This window comes from Sorex araneus, chromosome X, assembly GCF_027595985.1.
Source record: "Sorex araneus isolate mSorAra2 chromosome X, mSorAra2.pri, whole genome shotgun sequence".
Classification (NCBI taxonomy): domain Eukaryota; kingdom Metazoa; phylum Chordata; class Mammalia; order Eulipotyphla; family Soricidae; genus Sorex; species Sorex araneus.
In genome coordinates, this window is record NC_073313.1 from 218,616,710 (window position 1) to 218,644,278 (window position 27,569).

Consider the following 27,569-nt stretch of genomic DNA (forward strand, 5'->3'; position numbering starts at 1 on the left):
TGTGAATGACAAGTGCACTAACCACTGTACTATTGATTGCTCCAGTCTCAGAATATATGTTACTTTACTTTACTTTAATTTATTTTTTAGAAAATAGAAAAGTTTATCCCATGTGGGGAGAAACAGCATAGGACTAAGTTCTATGTGATATTTTTAATGTAAAGTTGTTAATACACTAAGCAATAAACTAAAAACACATCATTTGTCATCCCATTGATCCTCGATTTACTCGAGCCAGTAACATCTCCATTTGTCCCTGTTGCATGCTAGTGTAGCCCAATGATATCTGCTCATTCCAGGAACAGGAAGAGCCTCAAATCGTTCATTCAGGGTTTTGAGGAAGAAGTCTGACCATCTTCTTGGTGGGCAGCCATGAGTTCTTTTGATGTCCCATGGAATCCAGTGGGTAACACTCTAGTGCAGCAGTCATCTCTGAATCGCATTACGTGTCTAGCCCATCTGATTTTCGACATCTACTGCATTCGGAGATATTTGTTCCATTGAGAGCAAATAGAATGTCAGGGACTAGTTCATTTTTCATGAACATCGTCTTGCTGAGATTCAGCTGCAATCTGACCTTTCCATACTCGAGGTCAAAGTCGGCCAGCATTGGTGCCGCTTGGCTAATCTTTGGTGTTATGAGAATGATGTCATCAGCGAAGCTGATGGAGGTGGAGTAGTTGCTGACCGTCTATGTTCACTCCCATTCCTTCCCATTCCAGTCATCGCATGAAGTTCTCAAGGGTATCACTGAAGAGTTTCGGTGAAATGGTATCACCCTGCCAAACTCCTCTCTTTACATCAATGATCACTTCCTTGTACAATGGTGATATCCTGAAGGTGAATCCGTAATACAGCTCTCGGTGGATCTTGATGGATAAGTTGTTGCCAATGTCCTTCCTTCTGAAATCTAACACGCCATTTCGTCAGTAAAGAAGCATACATCACCAGGTCCAGACAAGGTCAGACCCGAACACCTGAAGAATCTGCTGCCAGTACTCGTCAATACACTGGCTCAGCTCTTCACATGCTACCTGTCTAAATGCAAGGTTCTATCCCAATGGAAAACCAGCATGACCGTTCTGTTGCACAAGAAGGGAGACATCCACGACATTGGCAGTTATCACCCAATCTGTCTGCTGTTCATCATCTACAAGTTGTTCGCTTGAGTCATCCTGAATAAAATAGGCAGAACACTAGATGAAGAACAACCATGCGAACAAGCTGGGTTCCGAAAAGGATTCAGCACGATCGAACATTATCCACATGGTGACCAAACTCATCGAAGTTTCTCGAGAGTTCAAGATGCTGCTCTCTCTAACATTCATTGATTTAAAGAAGGCCTTTGATTCTGTTGAGAATGAAGCAGTCATCAAAGTCCTAGCTAAACAGGGCATTCAAACTTAGTACATCAAGCAAATAAACTGCTACAGAAATATATATAAAGACTTTACCTTGATCACTCCACCCCATTCTCACATCTAAGAAAGTGTTAAATGAAATCAGTTGCTATTAAACCTTTTTTATTTTATCAACCTAGTTTTAATCCCATATATCCTTTTATGAAAGATAAAGAATTTAATATAATTTTCTTGCATTTTCTTTTTGCCATCAACCTATAAATTTTATCAAGTGTATTATAATTTACATGGTGTCTGGTAGTTTACCTTGCAACTTAAAATAAGGCTCCTATTTTCTTTATGGATCATTAGATATTATATACTGAATTACTGATACAAAAGATAAGAACAGCATATTCTTGATAGGTTAACTACTCCATTATCTTATAGTTTTTAGAATTTAGGCAAGTTTTAAATGTTAAAATAATACAATAAATTTGTTATTTTCTACTGTCACTGTATCACTATTATACCGTCGCTCATCAATTTGCGGCATGAGTACTGTCTCCATTGAGAGATTTGTTTTTACTGTTTTTGGCATATTGATATGCCACGGTTAGTTTGCCAGGCTCTGCCATGTGAGCGAGATACTCTCGGTAGCTTGCTGGGCTCTTCAAGAGCAATTGAACCTGGGTCAGCAGAATGCAAGGCAACTGCAGTACCCACTGTGCTATCACTCCAGCCCGTTATTTTCTACAACTATATTTAAATCCTTAAAGCTTTTTCCAGTTTGAATTGTTTTATCCAAAAAAACAAAATACATCTTATTATGATTAAGTCAATAATTTTTATGTAATCAATTTGGTAACTAAATACATACAGAAGAGAGTACAATTCTATATTACTCAGTCTATTGCTTGAAAGAGACTCTCCTTTTCTTCAGGATTCAAAGCACTTCCTTCTTTTAAGCTTTATTTTTCTTTTTGGTAATACGCAAGTACTACCAATAATCACATCTACATGTTGTCTTTTCTAAATATTTATTTTTCTTTTATATGTTTTTTCACTGTCAAATGGTCAAAATGAGGTAACAGCATCTTTTAGCTAGGATAATTAAAAATACAATTTTTAGAAAAAGGTTTTGACTATGTCTGAATGGTCTGGATACAAATAGTTTTTCCTAAGAAATTACATTTTTAATTTGCTTTTTCAATAACAGTACAAATTTCTTATTATCAGTATTTACTGTCATTGATTACTTACATTTAACTCTACCTTTTTTAATAGTGATGGGCTTTGTTATTTTCCTCTGGAAGTGGTAGAATTTTTAGTACAGAAAACTGTAATTTATAAATTACATTCTAGTGCATTGTACTTCTGAACTAAAATACACATTCTGCTTTTTTTTTTTTTTTTTTTTGCTGTGCAGTGTCCTGGTAGTCATGTTTTAATTTGGGATGAATTTATACTGACTAGCTAGACTGAAGTTGTAGACTCTTTCATTGAGTAAATTAGACTCTTTCATTGCTCAGGTCAAAAGTTTTGATTTTTCTGGAAAATTGCTGCTTTCCTAGCTGTTCAAAGTTGTTTTAAAATTAGTCTGAAAATTACATCAAGACAAATTTATTATTTTTATATTTGCTGATACATTTTGCAGTTTTTCTAGATTCCCTTTGGAATCACTATACCTACCATAGTGGTCAGTATTGCTACAATCCTTCTTTGTATTTACTGTACATCTTAGCTTATTGGAATTCTATAACCTACATTACTTCAAATATTTAATTTCCATACTTTTTTCTTTGAGTAAAGGATATTTTGTTTTTCTGAATTATGTTTTTATTGTACTTGAACATGAAATAGAAAGAGAAGTAAATAGTTACTTCACTTGACATTTTAAGTTCCTTTGAAATTGATTCCTCTCTACAAAAATCTTATAAAATACATAGGAACAAGGTTATCCAAGTATTGTGAAACTTAGAGTAGAACCCAAGAATTTGAACTTGATATCCAAGTCTTTTGGTTTGTAAAGGTAATACATTTTATGTTCAATATACCTTTACTTTATTCCTGTAGTAGGTATAATTATATAGTGACCCTGAAGACTCTTTGCCCCTTAAACTCAAAACCATCCTTAATTATTTAATCATGCACCAGTCTCTGTTGATTCTGAAGTGACTTAGTAGATGTAATTAGGATTCCAAATTAATTTGCATTAAGATCACTTTGTTGGATTTGAGCCAAATGTATAAACTCTTTGAAAAGAGTTTTGTCCTGTCTAAGAAGTCAGAAATCCTAGGGATTCAATGCCTAAAAAATATGAACTACTGCTTTTGAAGATGATGTAGAGGAGAAGACAGTAACAGGGGCAATCTGTAAGAGCTGATTGCTAGCTGAGAACCTGCTTGTAAATGTGTCACTCCAACAAAGACCTGAAGGTGTTATAGTGCTATGGGTTTTGAAGATGAAGGAAGGAATTTGACCCAAGTAGTTAATTCACATATGCAGATTTTCCCCCAGAGCTTTTAGATGCAAACTTGCTATTGTTCTGGAGGGGGACTAGAGTTAGATATTGTGATGTACCTTATTGTCATTGAAAGCCACTTAGTGTCATTTAAAACTACTTTCTTAAGAAAAACAGAAATATGGAAATAACGTATTTCCATCATTTGCTATATAGTTAGATAAGTTTGCACTAATATTTAAGCTTATGTTATTGTCACAGCACGCAACCACCAGCATTCCTTCTAAATCCTCGTTTCTAGGTTCTTACTAGAAAATGCCCTGCAATGCCCTTTCATCAGTCTCTTAAAGACTGTTCCTATTTTTCCATTATAGTTTCTATAATTTTGTTTTGTTTACATAAATCCTTATAAACAGTTTCTGGGAAATATTATCATTACTTCTTGGTTTTTCATTTTGGGGCCAGACCCAGCTATGCTCAGGGTTTATTCCCTATTCTGTACTCAGAGATTACTCTTGATTGTGCTCAGGGAACCATATCAGGTGCCAGCGATCAAACCTGGATCAGCGCATTCAATGCAAGTGCTTTACCTCTTTACCCTCTTGCCAACAAAGATATCTACCTCTGAAGAAATATCACTGTATTCCAAACAAATTTAGCCCTTCATATTCAAATTCTTGGATGTTTGATCATCCAGCATTAAAATTTTTAATAGCAATGCCACTCAATTATGCATTATATTATGACCTGAAAAACTTCATGTTTATTTTGGTTTCTAAATAAAAATAGTCTAAAAGATTGGAAATTTTACTTATATTTAATGACTGAGGACACAAAATTCCTCACGATGTAAATGATGAAGATCATCATGAATGAATGACACCTGAGACTCCATTTCAGTCTAACTTGAATATAACCACTCCTCCAAATGTCCTGTACTTCCCTACCATGGTAGGATTATGCTGGAAAATTATATCTTAGGAATTAAATTTTGCTCATATTTTTGATAACAAATTGGTATACATTTAGTTGTAGGATAACATAGCCTCAGGTAGTTTAGGTTTATTGGGTTACTCCCATTACAGTGCTCCCATTCCTCTGTGTTTATTTGTAGCTTCTTAATGTTCTGTTGACTTGTATATATTTTTCTCTTCTCCTTGAGTCCTTTGCATAATTTATTCAAAGCTATGTCCTTTTTGTATAGACACAAGAAGGCAATATTATGCTTTTGTAACTTGGGATTTAATTGGCCTCGAATATTATTCTCTCCCGGGCATCTGCTTTCTCCACTTAAGCCTCAGTTGCCCTTGGTTCCTAGCACCCCAAAAGCAGGGTCCCGACAAGGGATGGGACAGATCCAGGGCAAGCAGTGAGTTATGTGCTACCCTGGCATGGAGATGGGCCTGGCCAAAGTGCCTAATTCTTAACTATAAGAGCTTGATCATGGACAAATGCTGTCATGATCCAAAAGTAATGATGAGACTAGGACCCTACTAGGGATAGGAAAGACTGATCTGGCTTGAGCACTGTAGTCTGAGATTGAGATGGCCCCTGGAGAGCAATTCTATAAGCTTTAATGCATCTCTTATTGTGTCCATACAAAATGATTAATATTATGAATGCTTATATGTTTGCTAGATGAGAAGAGGAGAAACACACTCATGGGACTCCGCCCTTGGGTGGATCCTCCTGCTGAAAGAGAATTAAGTTCTAGGAGAAGCATCCCCTGAGGGAAAGGAACCTTACCCTATTGATTGTGACCACACCTATGTGTACGCCCCAATGCTCTCATGCTGGGGGGGATTTAACTAGGCTGTAAGAGTGGGTTAGGGGCCCAGATCCACAGATCCAGAGAGAGATCCAGAGCCGGGAGAGAAGCAGAGAGAGAGAATGAAATAAACTGATTGAGCAACCAGTTTGGCCTTCTTCCTTTCGTCGCCTGCCCTTGACCAAAAGCACACACAGCGGTTCCGGAGCACCGAACGCAGGCGGTGAGACAGAGCTGCCCAGAGAGCCCGAGAGTGCACACGCCCCTCGGCGTGCTTTAGTTCTTTAGTGAAATAAGAGTTTTGGAGTTCTAGAATGTCAGAAATCTGATTAGAAGGTAATAGCAAGGTTTTGTTTTTGAATGCTCTACAACTTCTTTTCTCACCTTTTTCTAATTTGAAAAGGCATCTTCACTACTTGGGTCAAATTCGTTCCTTCATCTTCAAAACCCACAGCACTATAACACCTTGAAATCTGTCTCTTCCACTGTCATTTGTTCTCTTTTCCTGCAATCAACACCATTTCTTTTTGATTTTGGTTTTTGGGTCACTCATAATGGTGCAAAAGACTTACCCCTGCCTCTGCAAAGATCACTTTTGGTAGTCTCAGGTAACCATATAAGATGACACATTCGTGACTTGTTTTTCTCTAACTGAATCTCCTGTTCTTTCATTTAAAAGGATAATTATGATTATATTTCACATGGATACATTAGGAAACACCTCACAAAGGTTGAAATTTATCTTATTTGCAAAATTTTTTTATCACACAAGAAAAATATTTATAAATACAGGGGATTAGAACATGGGCACCTTAGGAGAACTGTTATTATCTATAAGTCATATTTATAATTATAGAATTAATCTATTAAAATCAAAATAATATTAATATTTTTAAAATTTGGAGTTTGCACTTTTAGTTATGTATTATTTTCCTCTGAAGATCTTCACGATCATGAAATCCCATTATTCATTGATTTCTCGAGCGAGCTCAGCAACCCCTCATTTCGTCCTTTCTCTGAGATCTTAGAAGTCTCTCTCGACTTGGCCCTCCCAACGATGTTGCACTGGGGACTGTTTCAGGGTCAGGGGAATGGGATCCAGCTTATTACTGGATTTCGCATATGAATACATTGTGGGAAGCTTGTGGGCAGGAAACTCTCAGAAACTTGCCAGTTTCTCCCAGAGGGAGAAGTAGGCTACAAGATATTACTTCTGGGAGCTTGCTTTTAAGTCTCTCTCTGGATGTTGGCTATTGATGGGATTATACACACCTGGGTTCCTCTGCCGGTACCTTCATGCATGAGGCCTGTCCGAACGTGTGGAGAGGGGATTCGAGCATGGCTGTAGCTAGGTTCTGGTGGTCTTCAGCCGCCGGGAGCTCTGCTCGTGGTGGGGAGGGAAGCTGGAGCCCATCCCCTCCGAGGGGCCCGGGAGAAGATCTGAGGATCTTAGAAGAACATTATTATTTATTTATTCACTTTTTTGCCTTGAATGCGCTGACCCAGGTTTGATCGCTGGCACCTGATCTGATCCCCTGAGCAATACCAAGAGTAATCCCTGAGTACAGAATACGGAATAAACCCTGAGCACAGCTGGGCCTGCCCTTGTAGAGTTCAGTACAAGAGGCCAAGATATGGGTCAAATTCACTATGAAAGGGGAAATTAACTGCTCACATAGCTGCCACATGGAAAGCCATGCTCCCGACCATCAGTGTACTTGGTGGTGGTTGTTGGGGGAGATTCACACTTTGGCACAGATCCTGAGATTACATTTTAAGACCTAGTGCTGGCACTTCTATAAAGGTGTCTTCTCTCTCGTAGGCACTCCTCTGGCCAACTGTGGCTACAGAAGGAGCCTCTCTGTTCTCTGACTCTTCTCACCATGCTGTCTGGGAAGCCACACTCTCTGCCTCCAGTGTACTTGGGGTGGGGAGGTGCCACACATTGGCACAGATCCTGCCATTACAGTTCGAGTCCTATTGCTGGCACTTTTAAAAATGCAGGTGTCCTCTCCCGCCTAGACACTCATCTAGGCACCTGTGGTTTCAGAGGGGGGCTCTCTGTTTTTTCAATGAAAGGGTTTTGAAAAAAAAAAAAAAAGAAAGGGCTTTGAAAGAGGAATTGCCCATATGGAGATTCAACCCATGACCTTGCCATTATTAGCACCGCTCTCTAACTAACTGAGCTAACCAGCCCCATTCTATTTTGAATATAAGCACATATTTGAAAGACCACTTTTGTTCCAGGAATGAGGTATCTCTTGGCTCAAGTTAGGGTGACTAGAGCCTTAAAATACTTACTTTCTAAATACTGAAAAGAGGCTTAACATATTTACTAATGTAGCTGTGTTGCTTTCAGTTCTGAATGTAACACTCATATAAAGTTTTCAAACATATTGTGAGTAGGGCTAATATGACTTGACTTTGCCTTTAAATTTCATTCTAATTTCTTTCCAACTGCTAAGCACCATATTTAGCTTTGCTCTTCTGGCATTTGCATGCCTGTGTGCGAGTAATTGTGTGTTCTCTCTGGTGAAACTGAGCATTGGACAGTTGAGGATCACTGTATCACTGTATCACAGTCATCCCGTTGTTCATCAATTTACTCAAGCAGGTGCCAGTAACCTCTCCATTCGTTCCAGCCCTGAGATTTTAACAGCCTCTCCTTACTCATCTTTTACAACGATTGGAGGCTCTTTCATGGTCAGGGGAATGAGACCTGTTATTATTACTGTTTTTGGCATATCAAGTACGCCATGGGGAGCTTGCCGGGCTCTGCCGTGCAGACAGGATATTCTTGGTAGCTTGCCGGGATCTCCGAGAGGTACATATATATATACACACACATATATATGTATGTATATATACATATATATATTTCCCTCTATGATTTTATGGAAAATGGGTAGGGAGTGTATTATGATATGTCGCATGGCCTCAAAGTGGCCACATGGTCCAGGAATATGGAACATTGCTCATGCTTGGCATTAGGCTCGAGCATGTGGAAAGTGGCCTAGAGTGTGGCAGTGGTTCAGTAGTGGAGGTTGACTGCTGGGGTTGGGTAACTTGGGGCAGGTAGGGCTCTCACCTGCACCCTCTGGGGTGCCCCAAGTGGAAACAGCCTTTGGCACAGAGTCCCACAGTTGAGGATATAGGTTGATATGATCACTGTTTCTAATCTGGTTCAGTACTTGCGCTACAGAATCTCACCCTTACCTTTCCTTAAAAGTATGTATTTTTCAATCATTATATAATATTTGCTGCACTAAAAATGGTAAAGACTAGTAGTTTCCATAAATTGTTCCTATTTCAGCAGGAATACTTAAATCCTCAGAAATAATCTGGTTCTGTCATGCACCACAAATACTTATTTGTAGAAAACGGAGATCATGAAGTTATCATGAAGATATGAGAGTTCAGTGACTTAAAAATCCTATCTCACAATAGGAAAAATATCTCTTATAAAAATTCCCATGGGTAGAACTTCTGTTTGCCTGGAAAGAGTCATACATAGTTTTCACACATGAAAGTATCCTTCATATCTTGACATAAAAAAATTTACATTTGATTGTAATTTTCTAAGAAGTTATTTTCAACCATAAAGCAAAATTATATGATAATGCACAAATAAGAACCAGATATATATGGTTAAATTAAATTTCTCTATAGATAACGTTCAGTCTTTTACTCACAATTTATTACATGCTAAATGATAAACTATATGTAAGTACATGTATAAAATTTTTGAGAAAGGCAAAAGAAAAGCACAAAAAGACATTTGTACTGACATAGTATAAATAATAATACATAAATATCCTTTGTTATTTAAAACCTCATACACAGAGCTCACCAGATTAATTTTATCCATTTTATGGAATATATTAAGTTACTTATACATGTGCAAAGTGTTGGAAATATATGAAACATTCTATTCAATCATTTGGTCATGCATAATGTATGATTGGAAGGTTCACATTACAATATTTTTGTTTTATAATCACCCAATTTTATATTTCAAATTTAAATAAAAAATACATCAGTGTACAACATGCTAGTAAAAAGATGAAATATGTGATGAAAGACACAATTTTTGTTATGTCTGCCTCACTAAAGGAAATATGGACACTGTGATTTCTCATTATTTTAGAAGAGGAAGATATATTGTGTCATATTACAAAATTATTAGCAAGCTTTAAAAATAAAACAAGAAAACAGTAATAGAGAGGCCAGGGAGAGAGTACACAGGATAAGGCATTATCTTGCATATGCTGTTAAGAGTTTGATCCCCAAAACTCATGTGGTCCTCTAAGCAACATCAATAAATTCAAGAGTTATTCTTGAAAACAAAGCCAAAATAAAATTTTTAACACTCCCAGGTGGAGTACAAAAACAATAAAAAAAGCAAAACACAAATTAAAAAGTATAATAATTTAAATTCCAAATATTTTGAAAGTATTATTGGTAGTAGCTGGGTAATATCTTCTTTTGAAATTAAGACATGATCTTTGCTATTCTTCCATTTGTATCTATTCTGGTTGTTTGAATATGTTTTCAATGCCAGTTTCAATATTTCTTACATTTGAGTATCCATTGCTTTCCCTATATACCAAAGAAATTGACAGGTGTTTCTTTCAGTAAAAATTTAAAACCTTCTAGAAGGAAGTTAATCACAGCCTTACTATGCCAATTAAATTTGACAAGCACTTAAAATGCACAAGATGCTTCTGATCCAGCACTTAAGGAAATGAACTGAATGGTTGGAAAATCAGTTTTAGACATAATACATACATTATCACACAGACTTTTATCTTGGAACTACAATGAGTTTTTGTTCACAAAGAGAAACTTGAGTTAATGGAATATAAAGAATGAGAAGCCTTGGGAAAATATTATTCAGATTTGATATGCCATTAAGAGATTAGATGCTTTTAAAGTTGCCATGAAAAATAGTCCAAATGATGCACATTCATGATAGTAATGGGGGAAAAAATTTAAGTCTTCTACATGTTCACTCAGCATAATGCCATTGATTAAATAATGACTAGAAGGAAATTACACTCTGAAGTGTGATACCATTCACTTGAGTATCATAACCTTCTAGAAGAAATATATTTGCTAACAATCAAATAGAAACCATTGCATTGTGTCAAGAGAACTGAATTGAGTCAGGAAATAGAATCAGTGATTGAGTTGTAATTCTTTGATAATATTAGCTCTATATAATGCATACTCAGATTGTTTAAAACCCACTAAAAGCATAGAAAACATACTCAGAATGTTTAAAAACCACTGAAAATATTTTTTCATAGAAACAACTCTTGGATATTCGAAGGAAAATTTAAGTTTTTTGGAAATAGTGATAGTGGATAATTTATTAACTTTTCAAAAATTATGATAGTTGTACAGAAGCAAAATAATATAAAGTGGTAATAAAGTTTATGTATTATGGGAAACACTTATCAAAGAAAATTGTACTATTGCTTTAAATATGTGTCTTATTTACTATCAATCAGCTTTATCTTTAAAAGCTACACTGAAACACAGCTGGAGAGATAGTACATCAGGTAGGGAGCTTGCCTTGTGTGATACCAACCTAGATTTGATACCCAACGCCCTACATTGTCTTCTGTGCACTACTGAAAGAGATCTTCAATCACAGAACCAGGGTATGCATGCCATGAACACTACTAGGGTGGCCCCAAAATTAAATTAATTACTTATTTAAGTAAAAAGTAAAATATCACTGAAAATATTGATCTTAGATTGTGAAAGCATAAGAGTCCAAGGTTTAGTAATATAAAGCATCACACATATGGAATATAGGTATTAATTTAAAGTTGCATTTAAATATAAATAAGAGAATTGGAAATTAAGCTCTTGCTTTCTGTACCATTCCCAAATCTATATAAGGAATCATAGAATGACATAGCAACTCAATAATGTTTTTGTAGAGTGGTAATTTTAAAATATTTTTGCTGTTATCTTTAGTGTCTAGTCCTTCTTGACAACCCATTTCACAATTGGAAAGTAATTATGTCCATCCAAATCTAATTGTGTAATTATGTAGAAAGTGAACATCATTGTTAAAAAACATAAAAGAATTTTCTTCTGAGATTTTATATATTTACTAACATCATCCTCAGTGATATCTCTCTGCATGCAATTCAATTAGTGATGACTATGTCACACCCACTTTTCATTTATAAAGGAGGAAGGAATGTTAATTATTTTAACTAAGTACTTCTCTGTCCCCCAAATTCAAATTCTATTAATTAGTTAGAAGTGTGTAATTAACATGAAGGCAATTAGCAATGTTCACCACAGACATCATGAATAGTTTCTATGTTCTCTCAAAAAACTAATTGAAAAGAGTTTCAGAGAAACCAAATAAGATATATATATATAAAATCACATTCTATTATAACATTTGAAACATATTTGTTTCTATTTTTATCTTTCTATGTAATCATTATATTATATGAAAGAAGATAAAGGAGATTAAAAAATAAGATATCTTTTTTTTTTTTTGCTTTTGGGTCACATCTGGCAATGCACAGGGGTTACTCCTGGCTCTTCACTCAGGAATTACTCCTGGCACTGCTCAGGGGACCATATGGGATGCTGGGAATCGAACCCGGGTTGGTCACATGCAAGGCAAATGCCCTACTTTCTGTGCTATTGCTCCAGCCCCCAAAAATAAGATATCTTGATATAAATATTTATTATTTTCTTATCCATATCTTCTTGTTTACATTTTCCTTTATTCTTATTCATAAGATATCTATAAATCAATGAGGAAAAAATTGCATAATATTTAATACTTCTCTTTAGTCACTTAGATGAAGTTGATATCATAACTGATTTATTCTCTGTATGATAATTAGCAAGACCGTAGTCATGGTATTTTCTCTGGTGGGGTGACTCAAATGTACTGAATGATGTGAACCATGGATAGCCCTGCCTTAACTAAGCTGATTTGTTTTCTATTCAGTTAAACACAGGACATAGGGGCTGGAGCGATAGCATAGCGGGTAGGGTGTTTGCTTTGCATGTGGCCAACCCGGGTTCGAATCCCAGCATCCCATATGGTCCCCTGAGCAGAGCCAGGAGTAATTCCTGAGTGCAGAGCCAGGAGTAACCCCTGTGCATATCCAGGTGTGACCCAAAAAGCAAAAAAAAAAAAAAAACAACACAGGACATAATACTACTAATAAATGTTCTAGGTGATTTCCTATATTGTAGACATACTTCTATTATGGAGTTAAAGTTCTTTTTTCCTTCTTAATAAATGAAAAACAGTCATTATATCCACCAGAACAACTGTCTGTTGTTTAACTGATGTAAAGTACCCAGAGTGATAAGGCAATAGATTTAACTTCTAGTTAAAACATGTTATTGATGTCTCCTGGTGGAAAAGTTTTCCATTTGGAACCTGTATGTACTGGCCATAAGAGTATACGGTTGTTCTAGAGGAAGCGAAATGTGCTTTAGTTGATTACTAAATACCACTTCCATTTCTATCCATTTGACTTTATACTCTTCAATAATGATTATTAGAAAAATGATATGAGATATATTAGACCTTAAAACATAGCATGTACAACTTCCTAAAGAAACTTTCTCTGGCTTCCAAGTCATTGATACCTAGCTGAAGATATAATAGAGTCATCAAAATATTATTGCACCATTCAGTGAAATCAGGTCCTTCAAGATTATGGGGAATATGGTAAGAACAACCCCATAATTACAGGCCCATTGTCCCAATTTGATTTCCTATGAATTGTGTTTCTTGAGCAGAAACAATGCAATATTGAATACTTGGATGGTGGATAAGGAAAACTGCAGTTCTAGAATCATGGTTTTGGCAAATGATTGCACAGATGGAAGGCAATTCCATATCTATAGTAAGTATCCATAGAAGGAAGAACCAAATGATACCTTCTCATAAAGTATTGCACCTAATATAATCAACTTGGTGAGTTGATTATGTTAGAACTCGAGTTGATTACTGCTATATGTACTGGTGAATTAGATATTCACCAGTTGTTCAGAGCAGCTCATTTTTGATCTGTGTCGTTCAGTCCCTGCATAATCATGTTCCTTGCCTCTGTAGGCACTTCATTCCTGACATAATTAAATATGGTTGTTGTATGTGGGGAAAAAAGACAGCTGAATCTGTACATGAACCCATGAAGCTCTTATAGTCATCCATGTGGTATCCATGTGACCATCCTTCATGTAAACTAGGAATCCATAGAATAGGTCATCCTATCAACTTAATTATAAAACATCTCTTCTTCCTAAGCATTGATATGCTAGAAAAATATCTTCAAGTATTACATAGAATCATACCTAGCCAACTCTTCACCAGACCTGATGATATTAATTTTCTAATCATGATGTATCCATGTTTCTAATCAGCCAGCCAAACCTTGGTCACAGCCCAAGAATCAGTATTTAATCTCATTGCATTGCATCTGTCCACTTTGAATAACTGTCTGCATTTTGGGCAGATTTCTCTGTTAGCTACAGCTGTTTTCTTTTTTTTTTTTTAATCAGTTGTCATTTGCCTAGTATTGTAGTTCAAATAAACAGATAATCCTTTCCCTACACTTTAAAAGTTGCAGCTCATTAGCCTAGCATTCTCACATGCAGGCTAAAAGCAGTTATCAAATAGCCTAAGATTTTGTTGTTACTTTAATCTGGCTGTTCTCTGCCTACATATGTCACATTTGCTGTGTCTTTAAGAGACCTTTTTCATTTATTCCTCATCTCCCATGAATCTCCACTCAAATAAATGGTATTTGCTCAACAAAGATTTTTTTGTCAACCATCACTAAGTTGACATATATTGGGACATACATTTATATAATCCTTTTCTCTACATAAACCTTTCTTGGTTTGAAAGGAAACTTTGATTTGTTTATATATACCAAACATAATTAAATTAAATTCAATAACATATATCAAATGCATTTAACTGCTTCATATAAAATTACATGAAATAGTCTTGATTAATAGAGATGCAGTCTTTCTAACACTCAAGAAATCATCCTGTTGTGAGATAGCTTAAGAGTAAGAACTGGAACATGATATTACTATTAGTCTATAGTTGTTTGATGCTGTTCTGGATATCAGTCAACAGGAAGATTTTTAGTCAATAGTGAATATTTTCTTAAGGAAATCAATTCTAGCTTCACTGTTTGGCAGATGATTTTTTTCCCAAGAGAAGCGTACAAATGAGAATAGAACCTTGCAAGCAGCTTGATACATCAAAAATCAGGTATACTGACCTTTAGATATAGTGTGCTAATACATAATGCTGTTTTTAGTAACTAAGGTTTAAGTACTTTGGTATGATTTAATCTTTGCAAGTCTCTGAACACCATTACCAATGAGAAGCAAGAAGCATCATAACTATCTCAACTCTCCAAATACAGCAGATTTGCTGAAACTACACCTGAGTATGAATGACTTGTGTTGGCTTGTTCAGACTAAAATAAGGGACCCTGTAACAAACAAGAGCACAATCTCTGAGGTATTTTTATAATCAAGGGACATTGATTAAAAAAATCTCTATTCATTACTTGCATATATAAACATACATATTGAATTACATGCCAATGTAAATTATAATTTGTTTTCCAATACAGAATTTAGCCTACATTTTCCCATAAATTCCATATCATTTGTATCATTTTTCATCACATTGTTCATTGATTTGTTTGAGTGGGAGCCAATAAAATCTCCATTCATCCCTGTTGCGTGCTAGTGTAGCTCAATGGCGTCTGCTCGCTCCAGGAATACAAAGAGCCTCAAACCGTTCATTCAGGGTCTTGACAAAGAAGTCTGACCATCTTGTAGGTGGGCAACCACGAGGTCTTTTGACATCCCGTGGAATCTAGTTGGTAATAGCTCTAGCCCAGCGGTCATCTCTAAATACACTGGCATGGCACGTCATAAACACTTCTTACCCATTTTCCATCATCTCCATATCATATTTGGTGGGGTTCAAACATGGTGTGAAACATTGGAACACCTATAATGGCAATTGGAGGCTGCCCTAAAAGCCTCCATCCCTCTCGGAGAGCCCAGCAAGCTACCGAGAGTATTCTGCCTGCATGGCAGAGCCTGGCAAGCTATCCGTAGCATTTCCCATATACCAAAACCAGTAATAACAATGTGCCTCATCCCCTGACCCTGGAAGAGCCCCCAATATGGCAATGTTAAGAAGGATGAACAAGTAGAGGCTGATAAAATCTCAGGACCAAACTAGGCTGCCAAAACGAAGGACTAAAATTCCATGTAATGCTCTATTAATTTTGTAAATCTGTTGACTAGTATTCCTTTTGACACTTATTACTAAAATTTAATTTTAAGTGATTCCAAATAAGTTGCTTGATATCAGTTTCATGAAAATATCTTGTATATTTAGTAGGTACATTAAATTTTTCTTTTATTTGGCATTTTTTTAAGTTATTTGTTTGTATTATGTATCTTTCAAAATTATTGTATTAGACATAAAATAGTATATAGGAATCTATTTCTTTTTCAGAAAAATGAAAAGATATTATACTATCTACCTATAAAGAGCTAAAGCATTCAGACACATCTATAAACTTTACAACTAAATATCCACAAATATTAGATGAGAAGATTTATTTTTATAAAAGAAAGTCTTTGTTAAGATTCTTACATGAATATGAAGAAAGATGGAGATCACAGGAATGTTTCATTTCAGCTTTTGGTCCTTGACAACATTTAGAGGAGGAAAGAAACATTGAAATTCTAAAAGTATATCTAAATCCGAGAATATTATTACTTCATTCACATTGGCACAATGTTGAAGCAAAAAAAGCTCCTGGTCTGACTTATAGACTGGATAAAGTTTGCTTGTTGTCTTTTTGTCTGTGCAATCTGTTTTTGGTGCTTCTGTTACATCCTTACATGTCAAGGATGTGAATATTAGTTTTATTTTGTGTTTTTGTAATAATTTATTTGTGGCTCTCCTGGTCTTATCTTATTCCATAACAAAGTTTGTACAAAGGATCTTCATCAAATGAAAATTTTATTTTGACATTACATTCTATTTAGATTTTCTAATATTTCTTACAGTCATTTCTACATATGTATACTGCTATCATCATACTTCTATGCAAAAAAAATATTTTCTTACTACTTTCTATTATTATATGAAACTTCGTTTTTCTTGAAATATTGTCCTGCCTTAAATAGCACCAACCATTCTTTAGCTTTCTTCCTTTCTATCCTTTAATATGCTTGTAAGAGGTTATATCCCTCCATTAGTTTTTCTTGACAGTTTTTGGGCTTCCTTATTCTGTTCTTATATGAAAAAATAAGAATATCTCAACCACAAAATCATTCAGAGAATATAATTCTCTTATCTCATGTGTGCTCTCTTCCAATTTCTGAAAACTGCATATAAATATACATGCACATAATATTTTCCACAGAACAGTAACAGAAACATTTATTCTTTATAAAGAATGCTTTTCTTTATGTATTTTAAAATCACAACTATTTAACAGAGTAACTGTTATTAGTATGAATTAAATTTGCTGTTTTTGGGTGGGAGGGAGGGCATAGTTGGTGATGTTGAGGGTTACTCCTGGCTCTACTGTCAGGAATTACTCCTGGCAGTGCTCAGGAAATGCCAAGGATCGAATCTAGTTGGCCACATGCAAGATAAATGACATACGTGCTTTATTATCACTCGGCTTGGAGTAAATTTGTTGAAAAGACTTGTTATTACTTAAGAAGTCCTAGAAAATTTAGATTGCTAACATTATAAATACCTTAAGTACCTTAAACTTAGAAATGAAATGCTCATGCCTGATATGCTTCTATTCCACATATTGTTTTTGTAATGATAAATTTATTCTTATTATAATGTAGCTAATTTTTAGATTTATATCACAGAAATTTATGCCCATTTTATCTCCCTTCTGGAAGAAGCAGCCATGAGGTCTGGATGGTGGCCAATGAGGAGATTATCTGGATCATAAAATGAGGCCCCCACAACCATGCCACTGGACTTTGTGTCAGGCTGTTTTCACTCAGGGCACCCCGGAGGGGGGCAGGTGAGAGCCCTCCCCTCCCCCAAGGGACCTAGCCCTGGCAGGCGCCATGCTCAAAGTCGCTTTCCATACACTCAGGTTGAGCCTCATGCATGAGTGAAGTCTCACAGAACCCAGGTAATGCGTAACTCTGTGACCTTGGACTTTGGACTCAATGGGACCTGGGAGCAGAGATCCTCTGCCTGCTTCCCCCAGTCTCTGGTGGCCCAGGCCCATAAGCCACCTTCTGCCAGTGCCAGATCATTTCCTCATCAGAACCGTCTAGAACTAATGGCTGCTTCTCCCTGAAGGGAGCACAAAATGAGGCCCCCATAACCATGCCACCGGACTCCACATCAGGCTGTTTTCACTTGCGGCGCCCCAGAGGGGTGCGGGTAAGAGCCCTCCCCACCCCAAGGGACCCAGCCCCAGCAGCCAACCTCCACTACCCAACCACCTCCATGCTCCAGGCGGTTTTCCACACACTTGGGACAAGCTTCACGTATGAGTGAACATATCCCTAAACCGCGTGACACATCATAAGACACTACGCATTTTCCATAATTACACCACATTTGATTGGAGGTAAGATGGCGCCAACACCACCAGAACCCCTCATGCTCTCCCAAACCCTGCTCACCATCTCTCCTTAGACAATGCACAGTTCAACACACAAGGCATGAAATTCTACGAGTGATCCCTGCTGGAACTCTACGAATGATTCCTGATGGACATCGCTGGCTGTTTTGCAAGATTCAGACAGAATGGCATAGGTGGGGCACAGAGAAACTGCGGGCCAAGTCACAGCGCAGGTGTTCAACCTGGCATAGATCCTCCATGATAGGGTTCTGCTCAGCCAGCTGCTCAACAACCTCTGGGTGCACTCCATCAACCTCAAAGTGATCAACCTGAGGCTGCAAATGTCCCAGGTGCTGCCCAGAGACAAAGGCAGGTGTGTGTCAGTGTGCAGATCATTATAGCATGCCAGTGGACCAAAAGATTACATTCTGTAGACTGGGAACACCTGTAAAGGCCATTAGAGGCTGCCCCAAAAGCGTCCGTCTCTCTCAGAGAGCCTGGCAAGCTACCGAGAGTATCCCACCTGCACAGCAGAGCCTGGCAAGGTACCCGTGGCTTACTCGATATGCCAAAAACAGTAATAACGAGGGTCCTCATTCCCCTGATTCTGAAAGAGCCCCCAATATGCCATTGGGCTACACTAGCATGCAGCAGGGATGAATGGAGACGTTTACTGGTACCCACTGGAGCAAATGGATGAACAACAAATGACAGTCATACAATGATGTCAAAGAAATGATGCCCAGACGTCACTTTCTAAAATATATTTGTATAATTTAAATATATTATATAGTGTATTTATTGTTTAAATCCAAATCTGAATAAACTAACCTTTCTTCATTGAAAACATATGAAAATGAACAGTTTTAAAATAACTGCATTATTTAAATTATTGTAGAATAATACAAACATCTATAATCTTATGTAAATCTATTAACTAATGAATATTTGAAACTTAAACTATGTCAATGAAATTAAGTAGGTATCATATAGGACCATCTAGAATCTAATATTATTTCAGCTTACTATTAATTTTTTTTCTCGGATTCGGAGGATCTATTTGTCTCACATATAAATCAGCAAACCTCTATCAAACAGATATTTTACATACTAGATATTATTCCTAGAATCTTTTTTGGGTCTGGATCATTTAAACCATTCTAAGTACATAGCTCCTTATTAGTTTTGTTCCACTTGGCATATGCTGTTTTTCTGACCCTGACCTCAGAAAATGAGCTTTTATACTGCAGGTGTAAAATAACACAATGGAAAAGAATTTTTCACATAAAATACTAAGAATTTTCTTCCTGTATTGAGATTTTTAGGAAATGTATATGAAGTGAGACATTGTTTTTTTTTAATATTTCATTAGTAGAGGTAATTTAGTTCATAGGTTGATATGAAATAGTTTTATTTCATATATTTATTTCAGATATTCTTAAAAAAATACTAGATACCTTTCCAATATGGAATACATCAAGATAGGCTAAAATTTATAGTATAAAAGATGTACAAACTATGAAACTTTGTTGAAAATAAAGATATTATAAGCCTAACACATCATCGGAATTAGAGAAGCTAGAAGTTAAGCATTAATAAAAATTAATGAAAAATTTGAATTGCATTTTACCTAAGGTGTAAGAATATTTTAAAATATATTTTAAAACATACTTTGGTATTTTCATAAGCCAGAAGTGCATGAAAATATTTGTATTTGAAGTTATTTTTCACAAATGTATTTCCTTTACATAAGACCAAAAATGATATATTGAAAATTTCTAACCATAACAATAATAACTTTGAAACTGTCATAAAACCAAATGCTATTAATCATTTCTATATTTTTATTAGAGACTCAAAGAACTGAAACAAAGAGAATTTGCGAGAAATGTAGCATCTAAATCCAGGAAGGATGAAAGAAAACAGGAGAAAGCTCTCCAACGTCTGCACAAGCTTGCTGAGCTAAGAAAAGAAACTGTATGGTAAGTTGCAACACAATCTCAAGTTTTCTCCAAACTTAACAATTACAAAAAGGGGCATAAATATAAAAGATACACGCTCATTTATATACCCAGTATAAAGCACTTAAAGTTAGTGACTATTTATAAGTTGTCAACAATAATTAGAATTTTATACAATTGCCTTTTATTTACAATACATTAAAATGCTAACATTATTACTGTTATACTTAAAAATAATTTTACAATTTTCTGCTCTTGAAGATTAGTTGAAAAGTATTTTATTTCTCAGCAGAAATTCAAAATACTTGGTGAAAGAAGATACCAAGGAACCATCTTGTGACTTTTATTATAACTAATGTTTAAGGATAAACATTTTTATGTGCAAATTCATGTAATTTTCATTTGAAATAATTATAAAATATATTTTTATAAAACATATGAATGACTCATTGCATTTCTAAGGCACATCTAAATTAGTTTACTTGTGAATTAACTAAAACTGGAGTGTAAAAAGTCACATTTTGACCTAAAGCGAGAGGAACACTTACATTTTATATTACCCCTTTTAATAAGTGTTTTCTTTTTATTGTCTGTAAAAAAATTTAAATCAAATATATCTGTAGTGAATTATTATAGTGACTATACTAATACATGAAAAGATAGTGGGGATGTAAAATTTGTAAAAATAGAAATATATTTATATTTGAATTCTATAGAGAAAAGAAAGCTAAAAGCAAACAGAACTTTTATTCAATTATAACAACCAATGATTTTATTCTGTGTGATTAATTAATGAAAATTATACAAATATAAGTTTATATTGTAAAAATTCATAGGATCTGTGTAATTTAATGACCAATAAGTTGTATTTGCAAGTTTAAATTCTAATTCATTAAATGAGTTAATATTTTATGTATAAATAGAAAGAGTGTGAGAATGTGTGTGTGTGTTTGTGTGTTTGTGTGTGATCATCCATACTACAGAGAATCAAACTCAAGCATTCACACAGTGAACTCTACCACAGAGCTACATCGCTGTTCCTGACTGAATTATTAATTTTCCCCCATGTAAAGCACATTTTCACATTATACATACTCACGGTTTTTCTGTTAATCCTATGCCTCTAAATATTTGCAAAATAGAACTTAGTGTCATTTTTCATCCCATACAAGCTTATGAAATAGTCTACTGTACCATTACTTAAATTAGAAAATTCATAACTTCTAAAACTACATTTCATAATGAAATAGAAAAGTCTACAAAGTCTTTTGCTATTTGGATAAAGATAATATTTAGGTAGTTACTTGTATATATGCTTAACAGCTGAGTTACTTTAATCCTAACTCACAATTTGTAGTTATAGGTAATGACAAATAAATGGAAGTCAGATGTTAACAAATAGCTCCATTTAGTACTCACTAGATTATATGATACAATTTACAACTTTTGGCTTTATGTATGCATAATATATTTGGATATTTTTTTCTATCTAATACAAACTTCTCTGGGGTGTTGTTTTTGTTGTTTGTTTGTTTGTTTGTTTTGTTTTGTAGTGCTCCTGGAAGCGGCCCCATGTTCAAGTCAACAACTGTTACTGTGAGAGAAAATTGTGATGAAACTTCCCAAAGAGTTGTTGAGGATTCAGTTAATAATAAAGATGATTTCAAAAACAACACCTTGCTTCATAGTGAAGAGAATGCTAAGGATGTTACCCCAGTTGCTACAGATTCAGAAAGCGCAAGTCATTGTACAGCTCAAAATAACCAACTTGGGGATCAAGGCCCAGGAATTCACAGACACAAAATTGGCTTTTCTTTTGCATTTCCAAAGAAAGCAGCAGTAAAACTGGAGTCCTCAGCAGCTGCCTTCTCTGAAAATAATGATGAGGCCTCTGTGGGTAAAGGATTTAGTAGAAAAAGTAGATTTGTCCCTGGAGCTTGTCATCTTCAACTATCTTCGCCAACAGATGTGCTTTTGAGTTCTGAGGAGAAAGTAAGCTCTTTTCAGTCTCCACAGGGAATGTGTACTGACAAAGAAGCTACTCAAGTTCAAGAGATTAAAGATGATTCCACTGAAAATATATTACTATTACCTTCATTTCCCCAGTATCAGCTCCCTTTATTTTCTGTTGCAGATAATTGCACAAACGTAGTCCCACTGGAAGATCAGATACCAGTAGAGAATATCATTATTAATGAAAACATACCTATGAATGACAATAGTTGTGAATTGTTAGGGAATAAACCTGTTGCTATTGAGATGTCTACAGACTGTGTATCCTTGCAAGTTTCCACCGAGGAAAACGTTAAAGACAATGATGCAGCCCCAACTGAAGCTGAAATAAAAAATAATGACCATGAAATGCTGCTCACTTCAAATATCAAAGAGGTTAAAACGACCATCCATAAAAAAACAGATGTACCTAAAAGACCAGATGAGCCATTTGTACCTGTATTAAACAAAGATGGTACCACAGTTCTTCAGTGGCCATCAGAAATGCTAATATACACAGTTTCTCAACCATCAATTTCCTATAGTTGTAATCCTCTCTGTTTTGACTTCAAATCTACTAAAGTAAACAATAATCTAGATAAAAATAAGCCACCCTCAAGTGATCTTTCTTCTCAGCAGGAAAAAGAAAACTTTTCTAAGAGAACAATTTCAGATGGCAAGGATGCCTCTATTGTAGAAGTTCCTGACTCTGAAATTGGAGATGACAGTGGGGAATATAGTAAAGTACCTTCTCCTTTGGTAGATGATATTGTCTCCAACAGTGGTGATTCTGAAAAAAATGAAAATATGGATCAAAAATACAAAAATATCTCCTGTAAAATCAGAAAAGAAAGTAGATATAATTTTACTAAAAATCAAATAAAACAGGACACTCCCAATGAGAAATACAACAAAATAAGGTTGAAAGACACCCATGCACATTGGTTCCATAAAAGTAAAAGAAAGAAAAGAAGAAGAAAAGTTTGTCAGCAACATTATGGGGATAAAATCAAAGAATCAGAAACTTCCTTCAAAACGGAAATGGATAATAGTTGTACTGATACAACAAGGGAAAAGCTACTGGAAATTTTTTCAGAAAAGCAAAATTTAGCTCCAGAGCAATTATTAGATTCACATCAATTGCTTAATAAAGAGCTTGAATCAGCATCCATATACGTAACTGAAAATGAGGAAGTATGTAAGAGTTGGAACACTGAATATAATAGTAATGATGTCATCAATTATAAAAATAACTGTAAAAATAGCTCATCTGTTTTAAATGAACAATCCAATTCAACAATGATACAATCTGGGAAACATAATTTAACATACTCCAGAACTTATTATAGTTGGAAAGCCAAAATGTCCAGTTGTAGTCCAGTTCACAAATGCTTAGTTCTTCAAAATGATATGAAACACACGAGTCAGAATCCGGCTGTTAAAAGAGGTTATAATTCTCTCATTAATGAATCTGAACGATTTCATCGAAAACGCAGACAACACTCATATTCTTATTCTTCAGAAGAAAGTTTAAATCAGCAGAATTACTTTCCAGAAGAATGTTTGAGATCACCACATGCTTCAGTAGCTCCTTGTAAGCCAAAAAGAAAACGGAAGAGAAAAAGAAGCAGGTTGCACACCAAATTCGAAGTATCGGAATTTAAAGAGAACACAGATTATTCCATGAAAGGTAATCCTCCCTTATGTCAACAACCTGAGTCAATAAATGAAGTCAAAAATGATGACATAAAACCACAAGAAATTTCAAGTTTGGAAGGGAACTCAGAACAAACAGATAAAGTAGAGCATGAACTGGTCTTTCACCCTAGCAGTCCCCTTCCTGCTGAAACCAGTGTAGACACTGAGCTGATAGTGAAAGAGTCTAATTCTGGAAAATTGTCAGAGATTTCCGGTGAAGCCTCCACATCAGTCTGTGTAGCTAGTGCCTCCACAAAAGAAGAAAATGACACCTTGCTTGACCACCAAGAAAGACGTTCGAATATAAATACTAATGAAAAGCAAATCCCTGTCAAGATGCCTAATAGTGAAAGAAATTTTAGACCGTCACCACCTAAAGCATACCGTTGTCACTATGAACTGGCTGAGGCCCTTCCACCAGGAAAGATGAATGAGGCCTCCCCGGAGCGGCTGCTTTTTAATTCAGCTGTTCTGAACACACAACCCCCCTTATCCTTTAAAGAAGCACACGTCAGCGGTCATACCTTCGTAACAACCGAGCAAATCCTGACTCCACTGGCTTTGCCAGAGCAGGCATTATTGATTCCCATAGAAAACCCCGACAAATTAAAAAGCCTTCCCTGTGAGGTCTACCAGCACATCATCCCACCGAACATGCTGGCCAACAAGGTCAAATTCACTTTGCCTCCAGCCGCCCTCCCGCCCCCCAGCACACCTCTGCAGCCTTTGCCTTTGCAGCAGCCCTTATGTTCTACCTCTGTAACCACTCTGCACCACACGGTTCTGCATCAGCACGCGGCGGCCGCAGCCGCAGCTGCTGCAGCTGCAGCCGCAGGAACTTTTAAAGTGCTTCAGCCCCAACAGTTTCTGTCCCAAGTTCCAGCCCTCACCAGAACGTCATTACCTCAAATCTCAATCGGACCCATCGGACCCAGGCTTTGCCCGGGGAATCAGCCGGCTTTCGTGGCCTCTCCTCAGATGCCGGTCATCCCAGCTTCAGTGCTCCATCCCAGCCATCTGACCTTCACGCCTTTGCCCCATGCTCTCTTTCCTTCGCTGCTTTCCCCACACCCTACTGTCATTCCTCTGCAGCCCCTCTTCTAGTCATCGCCATTCAAAAGAAAGACACATTCACATGAAAATTATTGCTATGTTCATAAACATTCATCTACGTGGATAATTTTCTATTTCAATGGTGGAAATAAGCAGGTCGGAGAATGGCATCATTGATATGAAATAAGTTACTGTAAGTGTAATGATGCAAATAAACTCTTAAGTTTCATATACGTATATATATATAAAGGTAAGGCACTGAATAGTTTGAAAATAAATATATGCTGTATATTAAAATGATGTCTTAAAAGTATGTATAATGTACATAAAATATATTTATAGTACTGTAACTTATGTTGTAAAGTATGCTATTTGTTTTTTTTTTAATTTGTGTATTTGCACCTATTTAATGTTTAGAAAAAGCTGATAACACTATGTTTTGTACCATGTTCCTTGAAACTGTAAATTCAGTGCAAAAATATCTTGCAATAAATTTTTGTTAAATATTTAAGTAAAACAAATTTTTGTTCTTAATTGGTTTTCACTCTTTAAAGAATGCATACGAACAAAAGTTTGGATTTATCTATTTTCTTCTCTTTACTGGTGTTTTTGAAACTTAGGGGTGCAACAAATTGTCATTTTTACTGTCAATACTTAAACTGTAATACCACCTTTCAGAAAAAATTATAAAAGGTCTAATTAGTACTTTATAATTAGTACTTTTCTCTTAGTACTAATTTTCATTTACTATTTTTTTCTGAACAACTGACCCTCTAGATCAGTAATTTCTAATTTTTGAACACCTTTAAGCTGTGTTGGTTCATTAACAAATGGTTAGAAGCCACCATTCTAGACAATAAACAAATGTTAGGGGTTGGTGGAGGAATAACTAAAAACTATGTACAGTTCACAGTAACCTTTCAGGAACCGTAAAATATACTTGTTGGGGAAAAAAAAGGGGGCAGATGATGAATATAAGATCTTATAACATTTTTATGTATTAAAATCCTCATGTTTATATTCACAGGTTGCTTAAACATATTGGTTCATATTGGTATGAACTAAGGAATTTGTCAACTAATAATTAGTTTCTATTATGTAACATGCTGGAGAAAATTAGTATAATCTCATCTGGACATACTTAACTGAGAATCTGAAAGAAATAAGCACATTAAACTGATAATTTCCCCTGAAAATACTTTTAGTAGTGAACATTTATCATATAATTATATATCCAAGTCACCCTATAACAGAAGAAAGTTTCTACATCATATTTACAGATTATTATTTCTTTCTCTTTATCTTTCTTGCTCTCGCTCTTTCTTTCTCTCTCTCTTTCTTTCTTTCTTCCTTTCTTTCTTTCTTTCTTTCTTTCTTTCTTTCTTTCTTTCTTTCTTTCTTTCTTTCTTTCTTTCTTTCTTTCTTTCTTTCTTTCTTTCTTTCTTTCTCTCTTTCTTTCTTTCTTTCTTTCTTTCTTTTCTTTTTCTTTCTTTCTCTCTCTTTCTTTCTCTCTCTCTCTCTCTCTCTCTTTCTTCCTTTCTTTCTCTTTCCCTTTCTCTCTCCTTTTCTCTCTCCATTTCCCTCTCCCTTCCTTTCTTTCTCTCTTTCTCTCTTTCTCTTTTTGCTATGCCTCACGATCCTTGGGGGATCGTCCCATTTCTGTGCCTGGACCCAGGGGACCATGTGGCACAGGGGATTGAACCATGGCCTCCTGTACACAAAGTATATATACTCAGTTCAGTCTATTGTTTCCAGATTCTTCTTTTGTTTGTTCATTTAGAAAACAAATCTGGCAGGGTTCAGTGCTTACTTCTGGCTCCGCTACTCCTGGCTCTGCACTCAGGGATCACTCCTCGAAGTGTTTGGGGAACCATAGGGTGCCAGGGATCAAGCTTGGGTTACAGATATACAAGGTAATTGCCACACCTGTTGTACTATTACACCTCAACACACTCCCTCTGCCACCTGCCAATACTGATATTTTAAAATGAACTTTCAGTATTTTCGCTGATGTTTTAAGTACACTGGACACTATAATTATCAATATGAAACTAGGGAATATTACACTTTCTCAAGGGGGTTTTCTAATATATGCTTGTTTGAGTTCATGCCACTTATTGGGTGATAAACTCTATTTGCTTGGTAGAATGCAAGTGTCACTATGCACAAATGAAAAGTTTAATGATAGCCTGAGTAAGACATCACTCCTGGCAAAGAAAGATCCACTTTTAAGTAATACCATACTGGGATACTTTTATTTCATATGATCATCTTAGAATCTGGGTTACCTTAAAACTTATTGAGCATAAAAGCAAAATAACTTACATTAATCCAATTTTAATTGAAAAATAAGGAATAAACCTACATAAAAATTTTATTATTTGTCATAATAACATTCATATAAATATTTTCTTAAAAACATAGCTGTAGAAGATTGAGTATACCATTATATGACTGACAAATGCGAAGATAGAAATAGTAAGGTAAGCAATTCAATTTCAAATGCTCTAGGATAACATGTTCCAAAATGGGAACTAAAATTGGAACGAATGATTTTTTTACCCAAGCAAAATATTTGAAACTATTTTTGAAGATAAAATAGATGGGAATATCTACTGGGGAATGCTGACCCAGTTT

General features: G+C 35.7%; 1 protein-coding gene across 2 annotated transcripts in view; it reads left to right on the forward strand.

The window, feature by feature from the left end:
- Positions 1-26,185, forward strand: part of ZNF804A (zinc finger protein 804A) — a 275,346-nt gene extending 249,161 nt beyond the window's left edge. The window contains exons 1-3 of one of the 2 annotated variants that reach the window (XM_055122600.1): positions 17,575-17,673; positions 20,080-20,210; positions 21,743-26,185. In XM_055122600.1, the coding sequence (XP_054978575.1) occupies positions 17,617-17,673; positions 20,080-20,210; positions 21,743-24,983 (3,429 nt within the window). In that variant the 5' untranslated portion in view covers positions 17,575-17,616 and the 3' untranslated portion in view covers positions 24,984-26,185. Of the gene's footprint in view, positions 1-17,574; positions 17,674-20,079; positions 20,211-21,742 lie in introns of those variants that run through there. The other variant, XM_004601211.2, reaches the window with a different exon arrangement.
- Positions 26,186-27,569: the final 1,384 nt, after the last annotated feature.